Below are 18,412 nucleotides of genomic sequence, written 5' to 3'. Positions count from 1 at the left end.
CTCTGATTAATTTTCAAGAAGGAACTGTGTACCTTTTGCTGGTATCTCTGGAACAGCTTCCTCTTCCTCTTCTTCTTCTTCAGAAACAAAAATAGGTACCTCTTCAGGCGGAGGTCTTGGTATTTCTGGCACTTCAAAGATAGTATTTAATTGTAATAAACAGACACAACATCACAAACTGAGAGACAATTTACACAGAAGCTAAAGAGTATGAACTAGCAAGTACATTTATCACAAACTGCTATGATACTTCACTTAAATTCTAATAACAAACATACAGAAACATTAAGAAACATCATCCACATATTCAGTTATAATAAGAGATACCTTTGGCTGGTGGAGGTTCTGGCTTTTTATATACAGGGACTGGTACTTTCTTTTCTGGAACTTTCTTGGGAACTTCAGGCACTTTAAAGATATTTTGAAGAAATTAATTTTCAATGTAACAAACAATAGTAAAATGATAACTGCATAACTGATTGTAAGATTACAAAAATATGGTAAAATTTGAAACACTGATTTTATCCACAGATTTACACACAGATGTAAACTTACAAACATATAGACTACAGCATTACAAATTGTCATAATAAGGCTAATTGAGAAGTCTGGCTGTTAAGGCATGTTGTTTATCTTTTGGAGCATCTGTTTTTGAAACAGCAAGTAATTTTAAATAATTTAGAGATATAAGATCCAAAAGACAGAGACAATACAAGACACAAACATAGACATTTTCAAAGTGTAGAATAAGCACAGCACTCATGACTAACAGGAATGGCCACATGACAGTGTCCTGAGTGAGTGGTTCAGTATCAAACACACTAAGATGAGGGATGGGATTGTTACTTGCAGTCTTCTAAAGATGAAGGAACAAAATGAGAATTATGCAGTTGAACCAGAAACTGGTGTACCTTTGGCTGGTGGAGGTTCTTCCACTTTTTTAGGCACTGGGACAAGTACCTTCTCTTCTGGCACAAGTTTCTTTGGTACTTCAGGCACTTTAAAAATATTATGGTAGTTTAAGAATTTCATTTTTGAACCATAAGGTAAAGAACAACAGTATGAATCAATAAAGTGGAATGACAAAGAACTGTCAAGAATAGAAAACTCTCTTCACTCTACATTACATTAAAGAGTAAAGGTGAACAAAGACTGATTTTTAAAATATTTTTTTAACACATTTAGTCAAGAGCTGATATACCTTTGGCTGGTGGAACTTCCTTCTTTTTTGGTACAGGAACAGGAATCTTCTCTTCTGGAACAGGCTTCTTCAGCACTTCTGGAACTTAGTAAGATATTGTAAATTTAGCTTGGCATAAGAATCGAAAACAACATGACACACAAACCAGTGACACTAAACAACTGAACACAAAAGTACCACAGATCTTAAGAGCAACAACCCTTTTACTATCTTCATGTTTAACACAAGTGAGAAGAGAAATGAAGTCTAGAAGCTCTTTCTGATCACAGCTAATTACAAGTTCATATACCTTTAGATGGGGGAGCTTCCTTCTTCAGCACTTGGACTTTCTTTTCAGGTACAGGTTTCCTTGGCACCTCAGGCACTTCAAAAAATTATTTTGGTTAAAAAAGTAATCCACAAGCTAGTCAAAATACAAATTAAACAAGAAGACAGTGGCACAAACATTTCATATGAAGATCCCCCTCCAAAAAGAACAGGAAAAAGTAATGATCAAGTAAGGTATCTGAAAAATACTGTGAATTACATTTCAGAACATATCTGCTAACATAAAGAGATGATATATACCTTTTGCTGGAGGAGCTTCTTTTTTCTTCAGAATAGGTATTTTTTCCTCTGGAACAGGCTTCTTGGGAACCTCAGGCACTTGAAAGATACCATTAATGTTTTAGGTATTTAGTTCTAAACCAACACGAACATTAAGTGCAAGCAAGCATCACAAATACATACTCAAAACATACAACTATGATTTAAGATGGTTTGATCATAAGACAAAATAAAATAGTAAACAAATTATATGAACTGCTATTATGTCCATTCTCCCTGCTCAGCCATTGACACCATCAATAAAAATGCTTTTATCTTCAGAGGCTTATTTGCTGATCAAAAGATTGAGTTAAGACAGAGTTTGACATTTTAGAACCAGCTATTAAAGAAGATAAGTGTGATGGTAGGGAAACTTGCAAAAATACTATTCCCCCCCCCCCCAAACACTAATGAACAACTACTTGCTGTATTAGATATTTAGTGGGTTTGGTACATCTCCTTATTTTCCCCTAAAGCTATGATTCTAACTCTTCTCAGTCATGTAATAGGTTGCACTCGATCGTGTTTTGCATATGCATTGAGTATATATTGCTCATTACATTTTCTTCCTCAGAAATTTCCAAGTGATTTCTACTTGTAAAAAGTAAGCACATCGAGTTTATCAACTGATTTGCTTCAAACATGTAACTATGGTCACATTATAAGTAACCAGCAGTTTATACCACAATTTGTTGTGTAGTGGCAACATTTATGAGTGGTTTACTTTGATGAAAAAAAATAATAACCTGACACTGCTGGAATCAATAGATTTTTCCCTTTAACTGCAGTGAAGCAATGGTTTAAACTAAAATGTATCGTAACGTTTTTTATACTCCAAAACCCAGAAATATCCATACAAGTCTTATGATGACAGAAGAGTAATCCCACCGGCTCTGAGCATACTGAAGAAAGTTTGGATCATGTATGAACTCAACTACTATGATAGAGTCAAAGGAAATGTTAGCTAACCCTAATCTTCCTGTTCAGGATTAACCTGGCTTTTGCAGTGTACAGCCTGGCCTTTCCTTTACTAGGTAAAATACGCTAATCAATATGATAAAATTCTAGTCCAAACAACATTAAATATAGTTTTGGCATTCATTGATTAGTCAAAAGAAATTCTGAACTTCCTGGGGAAGAAACGCTATAGAATGATTTCAATCAGGACTGTAAAATATACATTATTAAGTACTCTTAGATGGTTATGTAATTTTTGAAAATCGGATATAGCTAGTCTATAACTTCATATTATGATGTAGAAAAGCTTTATTACTGAGATCTTGCCATGACCTAGTTGTCCTCTGTAAGTAGTGAATAGTATGTTCATCCTATGCTAACAATGTTGAAAATTTACACCAGTACCATAAAAATTATTCCAAAGAAAACCACCTAAAACTAAAGAGTGTTTGAATATGGTAATTTAATAGAAATTTTGTATCTTTGCTTTCCATGAAAATATATTATTCCCTTCAAGAAATAAATAAACAAAAACTATAGGGTTTTCAAAAATTTCTGAGAGGAAACCAATTCTACTTGTGTTCCTAAATCAATTATTTTCAATTAACCTACCTATTTTCTAGATAAACATATTTTTGTCTGTGACTGCAGAACTGTCATAAACATTTCTAAGTATTTCAAGCACAGCCTGATAGCAAACTTGGATCCCAGACAAGCCTGAAATAGAGCTCAGTTAAATTTTCTTAGTGGGTTATACAGACTTCATATGAAAGAGAAATGATTATGTATGACACGGAACATTTAAATTTATAGAGGTAGTAGTAAAGAGTAGACATACAGGCATCACACATTTTCTACACTGTATACTAATCATTAAACATTTGGAAGAAAAGGCACACTGTGAAACACACTAGAACATACTAAACCAAAACTTTGGTATATTAACAGAATTAAAATGTACTACTTTTTCTCACACAAATCCTAAAATTAAAGTATACCTCTAACTCGTGGGGGAGCCTCCTCTTCATACTGGGGAACTTCTGGCTCTTCCTCCTCATATTCAGGAACTTCTTCATAATAAGCAGCTGCTTCTTCATAATGGGTGACTTCTTCCTCTTCATATTGAGGAACTTCTTCATACTGAGGAACTTCCTCCTCGTAGTGACTAACTTCTTCATAATGGTGGACTTCCTCCTTGTAATGGATTACTTCCTCCTCATATCTGGTGGCTTCTTCTTCTTCATATGTTGGAATCTCTTCTTCCTCTTCATACTGAGGAACTTCAACATATACTTTTTCTTTTCGGACAACTGTCTTGCGCATTTCAGGCACTTAAAAAGATATCAATTGAAAGAATCTTACAATTTAGCACATAGATCTTACTAACAATAAGGATCACAAGGCATTGTCAAATAAGAATTAAATCAAAGGAAGAACATTCCATCGAAAACAAATCAGTATTCACTGTACATGAAACATACAAGACACACAAAACATTTTTACTGTATTTCAATACTTTATCCAATATACCTTTGGCTGGTGGTCTTGCCATTTTTTTAGGAGGATAAACTGGTACTCTTTCTTCAATAATAGCCCTCTCTGGTACATCAGGCACTTAAAAGATACAGTACATTTACATTTAAGAATTTTTAAAAGTATTGTTTAAAAGTAAAAATATTCCTGGCAAGAAACACAAAAACATATCTTACAAATACATGGCTGACATGTAAAAGACAAGTGTGCTTATTGACACTGGACATGTAACTATGGAAGTCATTAGGCTATTTTTTCAATTATGTAATAGGAAACATTTCAAGATCCCAATATAAGCAGCTGATACGATTCCTGATTCACCCACTGATGCCAGCAGTGAAGTTAAGCTTGCTAATGGGCAGAACTCAAAAGTCCAAATTCATCCGATTACAAAATCCCTAAAACCCACTGTCCTCTGTGGCAGCCCCTCTCCACAGCAGTGACACTTTTGAGTACCTCAGTAATAGATCATTGGTAACAAAAAATTTGCATAAGAAACTCCAGATGAAGAAGAGGGATCACACAGAGAAAACCTTTGTTAGTGACTAACAATGGATAAAAGCTCTGGTCTAATTAAAGGCAAAAGAATTAACTGTCCAGTGAGGAAGGCATTTTTCCTCATCTGTCCCCTTACAAAGTGGCTTGTTTGTTCAGGCGTGGCAAGGAGTAATTTCCTATAAGAACAGGAAAATGTCCAAAAGATTAAGGTGTGAATATGTTCAGTTTTTAAGACTTATTCAGGAAAGAACACATATGTTTAAGCAACATATTCTCTTTTTCAGAGCAGTAGTGCGTAAGTCTTGTCTTCTGAGGCAGGTGTCTTGGGAAAATTTTGATCAATATAGCTGGCAGCTGCACAGAATATTACCCCAGCATTTTTATGTCTGGGAGGCTACTGGACTTTTCAATCTGGCATTTTCTTAACAGACTGAAGATCTTTTCTGATCTTCCATCTTAAGAGGTGGAATCCGTTTTGTCTTTGCTCTCTTCATGACAAGCTACAGTGAGCGTAGATGAGTGGCTGCCACAAGTCTTGATGCTTGCTGAGTGGGTGTTATTTTGGGGGGAATGTGAAGACTGACCAGCTCTTTAAATATTTTCTGGCAGAGCACTGCTTGATTTTTAATTGCAAGTGCCAGGTACATCTGTGTTTGAAATCTTAAACTAAAACTGATTGGAACTAGTAACTTTGGTAGACTCGATAATAAACTGCGTTGTGCATGAATGCCCTTGCCAGGAAGATCAGGATTCTTTTGTCCTAGCTACAACTCCTCTGGTATCCCACAGAAGAACTGTTGCATTTAATGTTCTTCTGCGCTGACATTCCAGGCCAGCTGGTATATTACCCCTGCCTTACAGAAAGCCAATCAAAGACCTTCCATCCTCCTCTTAGTACTCATGATCTGCCTGTCCCTCCATCATTGTCCAACAGAGAGACTAAATAGATTATTTAACTTCATACTGATGTGATTGTATTAATCTTTCATGATATGAATATGCAAATACTGTTTATCAACAGCAGCAGGTCTGAAAGTAGTAAGAGGCATTTTGTGGGTCATTTTTTCACAAATCAATAGATTGCCTCCAAAAGTGACAGAACAATGAGTTTTCTTTAAAAACTGTGGATTTGTTGGAAGCCCTTGAGCTGGCAGGTCCAATATATGGGATTGTGCTAAGTGTCTCAGCCAGGCAGGCAATATCAGAGAAAGATTTTTTCTCTGACATTCAGATTTGGGTGAAGAATTGCTCTAACAAAGCAGGAAAGGACAGGCTTTCTTTTCAGAAGAGAAAAGCATGCTAATATAAATTAAGAAAAAGGCTGCCCTGTTTCCCCAAAAAGGTCAGACAGGTGGCAAGATTTGCAAAGGATGACCTAGCGAAACGGTTGGGCTTCCACTATGACAACAGCACTAAGCCAGAATGAAAGATTTAAATCTTTGATGAGAATGGAATACTGTCCTGTGGTATTCTACAAGGTTCACTTTGAGGATAAACTGACAATCTTCACATGAAACTGTGTTTTGTTGTGGTTTTGTCTGTTTGTTTATGAAGTAGATGACAAGATGTAAATGTGGACGTAGAATGGTTTTAGTCCATTCATACCTGTGTATGAAATCTCCTTTTCTGTGTGAAGAGAAATGGATACTTCCTCTGACATAGCCCAGTGTTCTTCTTCTGTTGGTACTTTAAAGACAGAGTTTAATGTTAATATTCTCTCATGTAATATCATGTATGATAATAAATAGCCCATTTGGGGTTTCTTAGACAACTAATTACTATTTCCTGACATCTCCCAAACCCAGAGTAATTGGGTAAAATATGTCTCTAGTATTTCTCAAAGTCTGTTAAATTTCCCTTGGGACTACGGTGGAACACAGTGGTGGGCTTGGCAGTGTTAGGTTAACAGTTGGACTTGATGATCTTAAGAGTCTTTTCCAACCTAAATGATTCTAACATTAGAACTTCAAGAAAGATGCCAGACTAGCAGGCTTGAAGCTCTGGTGGTACTGTATGAGGACAGTCTGTTCATAGATTAATCCATGGGTACGAGTACCTTCTGGTGGTGGAGACACTTTTCTTTTTGGAACAGCAATGGATACTCTTTCTTGTCTGGCAATTTTCTTTGGTGCTTCTGGGACTTTAAAGATAGCAATTGTAAGAATACTAAATTATAAAAGAAATAACACATCTTCTGAAGTTCATCCAAAAGAATTATGGACAAATAATTATGGGGAAATAGTACACATTTACAAAGCAAAGATACTTATAATAACCACAACAATCACACCAGACACACAAACATAAAAACATTTACATTAATAGAGAAAATGACCAGCTGAAGCTTTAATGCGTAGTAGCTAGATATGCACTAAGTAATTTGAAGACTACTAGTTCAGGGTGTTCCAGGAATAAATTCCTCAGGTAAACTAGACACTTTGAAACACCGTGCAATTTTAGTATCAGCAGCAATATAGTTAAATATTAAAATAGTATCTACTAAAATACTAAATATAATACAAGAATAATAGATATATAGACTAAAACACATCAAAACCAAACAGTATGTTCACACATCATGAACTAAGATGGAATGACTGAGATGAAAGTAAGACATAAATACTTTGCTTCTAGGCTCTTCAGAAATGTATTTAAACCACAGAATACCACACATACAGGATACATAACCAAATCACTTTTCAAACCCAAGAAAATCACAGAAACAGAAGACACATTTGCAAGTTTGAAACCCTTCACTAAAAATTGACAATGTTATAAAACATTGATAGTTTTTTTCTAAATCTGTTCATATTTATTTAACTTCTTCACTGAGTAAATGTCTTCACTCAGGTTTCCAAAGCTCTCTAGCAGCCAGAGTGATAAGTGAAGTTAAATAGTAGCTAGAAAATACAAAAGAATGCAGGTATATAACTGTTTTGTCACATTCTGCATCCTTTTGCAGGGGAGAAGACAAAGGTCTTTTTTGCTTCTAGTCAAGTCAGGAGAGACTGGGATTTGAATAACCAGGCAGATGGTATGATGCACATGCACATCTGATACTTAGAAGCTTTCTCTACTTTCAAGAGAGGTTGTATACCTTTAGGTGGTGGAGCTGCCACTTTCTGTGAAATTGGAACAGGTACTTTTTCTTCTGGCACAGGCTTCTTGGGCACTGCTGGCATTTTTTTTAAAAAAAGGTTTATTTTAAAAGACTTTTAATTAATCACAGTTTATGAACATAATCAGATGACAAAATACAAACGTAGAGTTGACATGTCTTCAAGTCAAATAAAAAAAGACAGCAAACATTGAGCATTACAGCTTGTGTTAGACAATTAGACATAAATATAAAGCAATACTCTAAAGCAAGACTTCTCTTGTGTAGCTCTGAAAAAATATATACCTCTTTTCGGTGGAGCCTCCTCTTTTTTAGCAACTGCAACTTTTTCTTCTGTGATAATTTTTCTGTGCACTTCAGTCACTTAAAAATAATAAGTGTAAGAATATTTAATTTCAATATTTGAAATGCACACATATATAAGTTTTTTCTACTTAATCTGATTTATAAAAGAAAATCTAAGTAAACTTCAACAGCAACAAAAAATGAGGCACTGCAGGAGGGTGTACTTTACTGCCATAGCACAAAGATGAGTATATAGTCAAAAGAAGGGAGAACCAGACAGAGGTTACAGATGCTAGCGAACAAACACTTATTTGAGTAAAATGCCTAAACACAAATACTGGAAGGCCAGACAAAAAAAAACTCCATGATAATAATATTCTCAGTTTGTTTACCTCTGGTTGATGGAGGTTCTTCAACTTCTATCTCAAAAGTGGGCACCCGTTCTTCTGCAGGTTCTTAAAAAAGATTGTGCAGCTTTAGAAAATCTGATTGACTTCACCAACAGGTATAAGATAAAAGACGAAATAACATAAATCTCATCAAGACAACACAGGCCACATTGTAGACGAACAGACATAAGTACATGTTTAATGTTGAAGAAATTTGATATGTGAGATACATTTTTTATCAACATGCATATATGTTAAAGATGGAATGCAGTACAAAAAAGCATTTTTTTTTCAACATGAACAAACCACTGATATACCTCTTGCTTGTGGAGCCTCCAATTTTTTAGTCACAGGGACAGGTACTTTCTCTTTAGGAACAGCTTTCTTATGAACTTCAGGAACTTTAGAAAAATGAGTAAGATGAGAAGGAAGATGAGAAAGAATATTAATGTCTAATATTTGTAATTGCTACTACATAAGAATGTGTTTTACTGAGTTAACACAAACAATAATTTTCATAGTACAATATGGAATTTGAGACAGCCATTTATAGACACTGTCAACACGTACAAACAAGACAGTAAGACAAAGATAATTCCCTTGAAGATACATCATCCAAATAAGGAACTGGTTTATACCTTTAACTGCTGGAGCTTCCTTAGGGGCAGCTGGAACTTTCCGTTCAGGGACAACTCTCCTATGCTTCTCAGGCACTTTAAAAGATTACAATACGTAGTTTTACAAAGAGCAGTATCACTATAACATGCACACATTTCCTTAATACAAAAAAACACTAATGGAGATAAACATATAGTGGCAACATAATGCTCAGAATGACAAAACAACCAATATTTTGTAATGAAAAGAATTTATACCTTTAGTGGGTGGGGCTTCCTCTCTTTTAGGAACAGTTACCCGCTCCTCTATGTAGTAAGACTCTTCTTCAGTCACTTTAAAAGAATAAAATAAAAAAATACTTGAGTTTAAGTATTTGACATCTATTATTGTCTTTATGACCCTGGTAAGCAACAAAATATTTGTAAGACAAGAATAAGCTTTTGCTAACAGACACCTCTCGTATTACAAAATCTACATTCAAGCCATCTCCCTCTGAAGCCAACAGGAAACAACCAAGCAATTTAATGAAACTGAGATTGAGATCTCATCTTGTATTTCTGTGGAATTTGAAAATGCTCAGTACTTGAAGCACTAAACCAGCACTTTCCATTCCTCTGTCCACTAGTTCACTAATGTTGGAATTTGCAAACCTTGAGAAAGCCTCTCTCCCAAATACCAAGAAAATTCCTTGACTAAAGCCATCCCTTGAAAATACTTTCTATGGTATCTCTTGTAATGAAAACTGAGTCAATCACTGTATGTTACTGTCCTCCACAGCATTACAGGTGGAAACAATTTAGTCATTTTATGATGAAATGTTCTGAGGAACCAGAGTGCACCATGATATTCTGAAGGGCCTTACTTCATCCAAGCGACTTGGTGGAATAAGAACTTCCAACAGAGAATTTTTGTAAAAAAAAAAAAAAAAAAAAAAAAAAAAGAAGGGCTGATAACTCTCAACATCCAAGAGATACCTAATTATTTTCACAGAATCATCTAGGTTGGAAAAGACCTTGAAGATCATCTAGTCCAACCATTAACCTAACACTGACAGTTCTCAACTACACCATGTCCCTAAGTGCTGTGTCAACCCAACTCATAAACCATCAAGGATGGGCCTCCACCGCTTCCTTGGGCAGCCCATCCCAATGCCCAGCAACCTGTTCTGTAAAGAAATACTTCCTAATATCCAGTCTAAACCTTTCCTGGCACAAATTGAGGCCATTAGCTCCTGCCCTATTGTTTGTTACTTCATTAAAGAAACTCATCCCCATCTCTCTGCACCCTCCTTTCAGGGAGCTGTAGAGGGCGATGAGGTCTCCCCTCAGCCTCCTCTTTTCCAGACTAAACAACCACAGTTCCCTCAGCTGCTCCTTGTAAGACATGCGCTTCAGACCCTGCACCAGCTTTGTTGCCCTTCTTTGGACACGCTCGAGTAATTAAATTTTCACTGTATCAGAACAGGATTTACTGCTGCACTTTATAAATGCAAGTAAAATAGAAATTGTAGACATTCTTAACATTTAAGTTTATAAGATATGAGACATAATTATGTAGTTGTAAATTTTTCTTTATGAAAAGAGTAGATATTAATCCACACTATTTTTAGCACAAATCAAAAATTAGTTTTTGCTTTCTCTTAGTATTCCTGAATTTTGGTCGTACCTTCAGAAACCTCTTCTCTGTGAATGGAAATAGATGATTCCTCTATTTCTTCTTCAGCCCATTCTTCAACTGTTGGTTCTTTAAAGAAAGTAATTGGTTTTAGTATTTTTAGTGGATGGATGGATGGATGGATGGATGGATGGATGGATGGATGGATGGACGGATGGATGAAGATGAAGACCAATTCTTACAAGTTCTACATAACAATGACAAATATGCATACAATACAGAAAGTGATGTGCACACACATATGTATGATTTGCTCTAAAAGATGTGTTTTGTCCATGCCCCATGTACATTATTGTGTGTTGTATTTCTCAAATATACTTCACTGGTCAACTGTCAAGACCATCAGAATGCCTCGGCTCCCCAGACTTCCCAACCACAACAACCTGGGGTGGGGAGGACAACAGTCAAAGAATTAGACATTACTCCTTGATCCAGTTACATGAAAGTAAGAAGGATAGGAACAAGACGAGAAGGGTAGGTCAAGAATCAAAAGAAAAGCCTGGCATGTGCACATCTACAAAAGCGACTGTATCAGGGAAGCATCAACTTTTTCTGGAGTAAAAGGTTAATTTGCAGGAGACAAACAGAAATTATCACTGCACATATCCAATATGAATTAGATAATTTTTATATCTGCTTTTAAAAACTCATTTATGCTTTTTAATATAATATGTAAATTGTCTTGACTGGCTAGTTATTAATGGGATATAAAAATGGTCCAAATGTTGTTTTCAGCTATCTTGAAACAGGTATTTTGTGGAATTATACTAACTTAAAACAACTGATGTCAACCTTCCCTGAGTATGAGAATGTGAATTAAAAGAGCTTGTGAGAAGCTAACGTTGCAGAGAGAAATAGTATTGCCATCTGCGGGGCTACAGAGACCTTTGTAGGGAGGAGTATGACAAATGGATGGTTACAGTCCTAATTAGAAGAGTCTAAACTCAACACTGTACATCCATACTTCTTACTATGATTTCGTGAAAGCCTGATCCAAAGATCATTGTATTCAATGGCAGAATTTCCATTCCTGTCAATGGAGTGGGATCCTGTCATTCAAACCATAATGGTAAATGGCACTCAGGATGCTCTGAACTGCCTGCAAGTCTGTAAAGTGTTCAACACAAACCTCATACAAGGTAACTAACACAAAATTTTTGTGGATTCTGATCTTGATCTTAGAACAATAGACTTGTAGACAAAGCACAAGTTTCTCACTGTTGTCTACTTATAGTGTACCTTCAGGTGGTGGGATTTCTTCTGGAATGGCAACAGATATTCTTTCTTCTGTAATAAGTACTCTTTCTTCAAAAGTGGCTTTCTTGTGTACTTCAGGCACTTTGAAAGATAATAACATTAGAAGTATGCTTTTCTAATTTCATTGTGAAAACAATGTTGCAAAATGGTAAAAATAAGTTTCCAAATAATTGCTTAAGGGTACTTAGTACATAACACATAACAGAGATTCAATATTTAGAAATAATAATTTTGTAAGTATTGCACAACACATACAACATACTGTAATGATTCACAGTCACTAAATCAGAACAGCAGAATTCACAGAAGCACAAAGCATACCTTTAGCTGGAGGAGCCTCAACTTTTTTAGGAACAGCAGGAGGTACTTTCTCTTTAGGGATAGGTTTCTTAGGAACGGCAGGCACTTAAAAAAAGTATTTAGTTTTAGACCTATGAAGTGCAGAACTGGCAAAGGCATCACGTAATAGAAATGTATCATTCAGAAAGATTACACATGGACATATTTTGCTTACAAAACATAACAGCTGAAGAAGCTGAGACAAATGCAATGTTCTAAAGACTAAAATAAATTATATTACACTGAACAATATTGTACCTTTGGCAGGTGGAGCTTCTACTTTAGGAACATGGGGTATTTTTTCTTCTGGAGCTGGTTTCATAGGTACTTCTGGCACTTCAAAGATATGAATTATAATAATATTAAGTAACTGAAATTACAGATGTTTTAAGACTGCGTCTGTAGCACAGTTATCCACAAAACTGACACAAAAGTTACATAGCTAATGTAACTGAAGTACAACTAAAACCAGATTCACTTAACAATCAAGCCTAAAACTGGTTGTGAACAAGATACTTAAGATAACAAGAAAAGAATGTTATTTATTCAAGTGTACCTTTAGGTGCTGGAGCTTCCTCTCTTTTTGGAACTGCAATTTTTTTCTCTGGGGGAGCTCTCTTAGGCACCTCGGGCACTTAAAAAGGATAAAATATAACTGAATTGTGTATTTCAAAGCTTTTTTAATATATAAAATTTCATTAATCCATTCATAAGAATATCAAGACACCTCACATAACACATTCATACATTTAACATAGAAACATGTGAGACGAGCAACATATATTTGGGAAAAAAAAAAAAAAATCAAGCCAGCCTGTGGAGGCCTATTAAGTGGTTTCAGACTGATTTCATAACTGAAGAAAGAGCTGCCTAAGTGGCTTTTTTACTTGGCCTTAAAAACTGCTGTATATAGACAGAGAATGATACATAAAAAACCAATTTCTAACACAACCATGACTACGTACAGGCTAACAAAAATAATTAAAAAGGTATTCAATAGGTACATGTACTCTCCATCACTAAGTATAACTTGGTATGTGGAGGTTCTTCTTTGGGAACAGGAATGTGTACTTTTTCTTCAGGCACAGGTTTTTTTAGGCACTTTGGGAACTTTAAAGGTATTAACATTTGTTTAAGTAATATTTCTAAGACTTCTGAGTTCATCTTAGATGAGAACAGACATACAGTATAACACACAAAGACTATATTTATCATATGCTTATATTAAGAATCCGATTGTTAGGAAAACAACACAATAGTACAGGACTGGTTAAAGCCCACATTCAGGGAAGAAATTCTTCCCTGTGAGGGTGGTGAGACACTGGCACAGGCTGCCCAGAGAAGCTGTGGCTGTCCCCTCCCTGGAAGGGTTCAAGGCCAGGTTGGACGGGGCTTTGAGCAACCTGGGCTAGCGGAAGGTATCCCTGCCAAGGAGATGATTTTTAAGGTCCCTTCCAACCCAAACCATTCTATGATTCAGTCTATGATTGTATGATTCTACAATACAAAAGATGGCATACCTTTTGCTGGGGGAGCCACCTCCTTTTTAGCAACAGCAACTTTCTTTTCTGGAACAGGTTTCTTAGGGACTTCAGGCACTTTGGAAAACATTGTCAAAGTGAGAGAGCTTTAGTTTTTGAACCACCTGCCCAGATTTCAGCAATCCAAGATTGCTTTATAGAACATAGTGTTTGGACAAGGAGCTGAGCACTGCAGCACAATACACAACCTCTTGGTACACAACCTTTTGGACATACAGTGGACTACATGGGAATGACACTACAATACAATATAAAACTCCAGTGTTAACATTACTGCACTATCACATTCATGGCTCTCCCTTGAAGCAAAAACATCCTAACTTTCTGCAAAAGCCACACACCATAAATAGAAACAACAAGCACAAGACTGTTAGGAAAGAGAAGGGACAAAGCTGAGACAAATGCAAGTTGTAAGCTAAGTTATAGCACAGATGAAAAAGTGGAAGTATGGAGATAATGGAGATAATGCAAAATCAAATAATGCATGTGGAAATAATGCAAAACCAAAGCCATGTAGAGAGTAAATTCATAAATATATTCAAGAAAATATGAAAAGAAATATAATGAAAGACAACTTGTTTTGGTTTGGGGTTTTTTTTGGTTGTTTTTGTTTCTGTTTTTTACTAAGGCAGTAGAAATACCTTTAGCTGGTGGAGCTTCTTTTTTAGGGACAGGAACAGGCTTTCTTTCTTCTGGAATATGCCTCTTTGGTATCTCAGGCACTTTAAAGAGATATGTGGTGAACACTTAACAGACAGTAAAAATATTTGATAAATCACAGCAAGCTATTTTCAACACGATGGATAAGCAAACACTACATGTAAAAAAATATGCTGTTTTATCAAACAGATACCATATGCTTATCTCAAAAAACGCTATTTAAAGAATTATTTAAAGCAGTGATGAAGAAGAACTAGATTTAGAAATGCAGTAGGGCTTGAACTTGTGAGAATAGAGCCATAGAAAGATGGAAAGATCTCCTTTCTGATATCCTATCCTTTGGTAAAGAGTGGTACAGATAGACAACATGAAAGTTCAGAAAAAATGAGTTAATGGTGATAGAAAGATTTTAATCACCTTCAGTGTGAGGGATCTCCACTTCTGTAGAAATTTCTTCTTCTTCTTCTTCTTCTTCCTCTTCCTCTTCGACTTCCTTATGTGCTATGATAGGAATTTTAAAGATATTAAATTTGGATATAGGAAATATCAATGTCTGTAGTAAATCTGAAAAGCTTTTAAGATATTATGTGTGTCCAGTACACAAAGCTCACTGAAATACATATGCTAACATGTAAAAAAATTTTATCCAGAAAACCAACAGCATGTGCAAATTACAATGAGTTTTAGTTAACTGCAGATTAAAGTTGTTTAAAAAACTTAAATACTGATTAGCCTCTCATTCTTAATCAATCTACCTTCAATTGGGTAAACAGCTTCAAAGAATCTTTCTTCAACTGTTTTCTCATGCTCTGTTGGCTCTTCAAAGGAAAGCATTTAAAAAATGTTAAAATAAAATAGTTGATATGTTGGCATCTATTAATCTAAAGAAAACTGAGGCTGGCTACGTAACACAATGAACAAAAAGAAGCAATGCATATTGAAAGACAAATATATGATGTGTCTAAATATGTTAAAGAAAATCTAGTAGGATTGAAAGATTGTTTCGATTTGGGTGCACAGATTTTTGGTTTTGTACATACCTGTGACATATGAATACTCTTCTTCTCTGTGGACAGAAACCGACATCTTTTCTTCTGAAACAGTCCATGTTTCTACTGTCGGTACTTTAAAAATAGGGGTTTGTTTTAGTATTTTATATTCTAGAGCCACATTAGTGGTAGTCAGCATGTGAGTTTTTATCAAATCTGTATCTGTATTGCACATTTAAGCTTTAGACATATTTAGACAGTCAGTATTCTAAAATACTGAACACAAACCAAGCATACAAGCAAAATACTTAGTGTCAAAGACTAAAGACACAGACACTTTTAACTAAAATTTTAAAATAAATGCATGCGAAGGCTTTTGGAAATAGTATATCAGAAGAATTCTAAAGGTGGTTCTTCAAAGCAATTTTGTGGCATTGGGCCAGAATTATGCTTATTATGTAATCATAGGCCAGCAGGCAGAACAGGTGAAGAAAAAGCTAAATCACAGTTCAATAACCTGTAGGCTGTTTTAAACAAAAATCAAAAGGCTAGCCACAAACATGTTAAAAACAGACTTTATGAAAGGTAAAAGCAAGGTACACATGCTAGAGTAGTCACAGCATGACCGGTACAATAGATTCAGGAACATACACACAGGCCCACATATTCACATGAAGCACAAGAACACATAGAGTGCTGGAAAAAATGTAAACTGCAATTGAAAGATGCTGATCTGTACCTTCCTTTTTCACAACTTTTTCCTCAATGATCATTGGTGTAGGTTTTGGTGGTACAACTTTCTTGGTAACTGTTGGCATTAAAATTTTGTTATTCAGTCATATATTTAGCAAAGAGATCAAAATAAGTTTACAGTTATCTAGCAGTGATGTTGAAAATACAGCAAACAAGACAAACATAATCTAACTCAATAGCTAAGTCAGGCTCCTTGGAACCATGCAAAGCAACAGAAGGAATGTGTCTGCTTCTTTTTATTGCTACCTCTGGGTAACTCAAGGTGTTTAGTACACAGGTCATATCCTGAAATATATTGAATTGCAGCCAACAGACTCCTGCTGCAGAATGGGAAATGCTATACAAAAGGTGGTGGCTAAGAGAATATGGATGCATCTTTATTTCATAACCAAACTATTAGCCAAGACATCCTGGTAGACAGGTCAATATGGAAATCTGAGGAAGGTTGGGATTTCACATCTTCAGCTTACAGTGAAACAAACTGTTTCACACAGTGCAATTTTACACTCACTTCATTTCTTAAAGCATTGGTAGTTAGCACCTGCATTTAGTATTTTCCCCTAAAAAGCTTTTCATCTTCCTTTATAAATTCATCAGAAGCTTTTATTAGATATTTCAAAGACTGAAAAATTGATCAGACCCATGTTACATGAAGACAAAGCATATGCAGATCAGCTAAGTAACAATAGCCACTCCTTTAATGCAAAGGTGACATTAAGGCAGTTAAGCAGTATTTACCCTCAGCCCGTTTGACTTTTTCTTCACCAACCCTCTGAGTGGTTATCTCCACTTTTTCATCAACAGGTTTCTTGACAACTGTAAGCAATTCAGATATATTTGTTGTTTAAATAATCTTGCAAAATATTTTCTATACACAAACCAAGAAGAACTAGCTATTTTCTTGTTTAGGATGTTATAATGTTTGTGCATCTTGTGCATTGTTCAGTGGTGGTGAACAGTGGTGGTAAAAGCACTTGTGAAACAGGTGATGAGGCCCACCCTGAGGTAGTGACCTAAAGTGACGACACTTCTCAGAAGTGCAGCATTTACTGGCTCAAAAGCACCACCCATACCCAGGGCTAATATACAGTAAGAAAGAAAGATAACTGAAGCTGCTTGATTTTGCCAGCAATTCTTAGTTACTTCAATCACCATTGCTACTATTGTCTCTCTACTTGAAATATGAGGTGGGAGAAGAGGCAGCATTGCCATAAGTCATGCTCATGTCACTGTCCAACATAAGGAGAATTCTCTCTTTTTCAATGAAGTGTGAATAACCACCTTCACCTTGGAGGAGATGCATGACAGATCTTAATCTGCGTGTTCCTGTTTTGCAGGTAAGTCATACCTTTACGAACTGTTACTTCTTTCTTTTCCTTCTTTTCAGCTGTAATTGTTGGTGGTTTTCGCTCAGGCACAGGCTTCTTAGGAACTTCAACCACTTTAAAAATAATAACATCACTTAATGATGAAAAATGCATTGTCTAAATGCTCAATACACAAAAGGTATTAGTTATGCCATTATAAATTTATGAAGTTCAAAAACACACACAGTTTTGGAGGTCCAATTGTTGCAGTAAAAGTTTCTGTTTATTTCCAAATTTGATGGTTTTTTGTCAGAGGCAAATTCTGTTCCTAGAGGCATAGATGTCACTGCTACCCCAGACAGTTAAAGAATGCAAGGAATTTCAATTTACAGCTATTATCATCAAGCAATTAATGTGTGAAACATGTAACCTAAATCAAGTTTATCTAGAATACATGAAAATGATGGAAGAAATATTCAAAACAGCTAAAAATGACACATATCCTTACAAACTACTAACTCACATTAGGTTTTAAAGATGTCCCAATCTGCAAAGCCCATTGGCAACCAAGTTATAGTATATCAATTTCTATCTGCATCTATACCTCGCCATGCTAGAGTCTTGGTCTTAACCTCAAGTGCCAATTAAAACTTGACAGCATATTATTGTTTAAGTTATTGTAACAAAAAAATAAATCCCAAAAATGCT

The 18,412-nt window shown here is 35.6% G+C and overlaps 1 protein-coding gene across 1 annotated transcript in view; it reads right to left on the bottom strand.

The window, feature by feature from the left end:
- TTN (titin) overlaps window positions 1–18,412 on the bottom strand; it is a 241,668-nt gene that overhangs the window by 134,199 nt on the left and 89,057 nt on the right. Inside the window, 27 exon segments of the mRNA XM_026852428.1 lie at window positions 328–408; window positions 912–998; window positions 1,202–1,285; window positions 1,769–1,846; window positions 3,742–4,074; window positions 4,274–4,357; window positions 6,380–6,460; window positions 6,831–6,914; window positions 7,872–7,949; window positions 8,178–8,255; window positions 8,570–8,632; window positions 8,884–8,967; window positions 9,205–9,279; window positions 9,442–9,516; window positions 10,850–10,927; window positions 12,098–12,196; window positions 12,437–12,520; window positions 12,713–12,790; window positions 13,011–13,088; window positions 13,975–14,052; window positions 14,637–14,717; window positions 15,073–15,156; window positions 15,411–15,473; window positions 15,696–15,779; window positions 16,384–16,452; window positions 17,136–17,213; window positions 17,746–17,838. Of these exon segments, the coding sequence (XP_026708229.1) occupies window positions 328–408; window positions 912–998; window positions 1,202–1,285; window positions 1,769–1,846; window positions 3,742–4,074; window positions 4,274–4,357; window positions 6,380–6,460; window positions 6,831–6,914; window positions 7,872–7,949; window positions 8,178–8,255; window positions 8,570–8,632; window positions 8,884–8,967; window positions 9,205–9,279; window positions 9,442–9,516; window positions 10,850–10,927; window positions 12,098–12,196; window positions 12,437–12,520; window positions 12,713–12,790; window positions 13,011–13,088; window positions 13,975–14,052; window positions 14,637–14,717; window positions 15,073–15,156; window positions 15,411–15,473; window positions 15,696–15,779; window positions 16,384–16,452; window positions 17,136–17,213; window positions 17,746–17,838 (2,412 nt within the window).

This window comes from Athene cunicularia, assembly GCF_003259725.1.
Source record: "Athene cunicularia isolate RWA chromosome 7 unlocalized genomic scaffold, athCun1 chr7_part1, whole genome shotgun sequence".
NCBI classification, from domain to species: Eukaryota; Metazoa; Chordata; class Aves; order Strigiformes; family Strigidae; genus Athene; species Athene cunicularia.
This window is presented reverse-complemented; position numbering and strand designations above follow the sequence as displayed.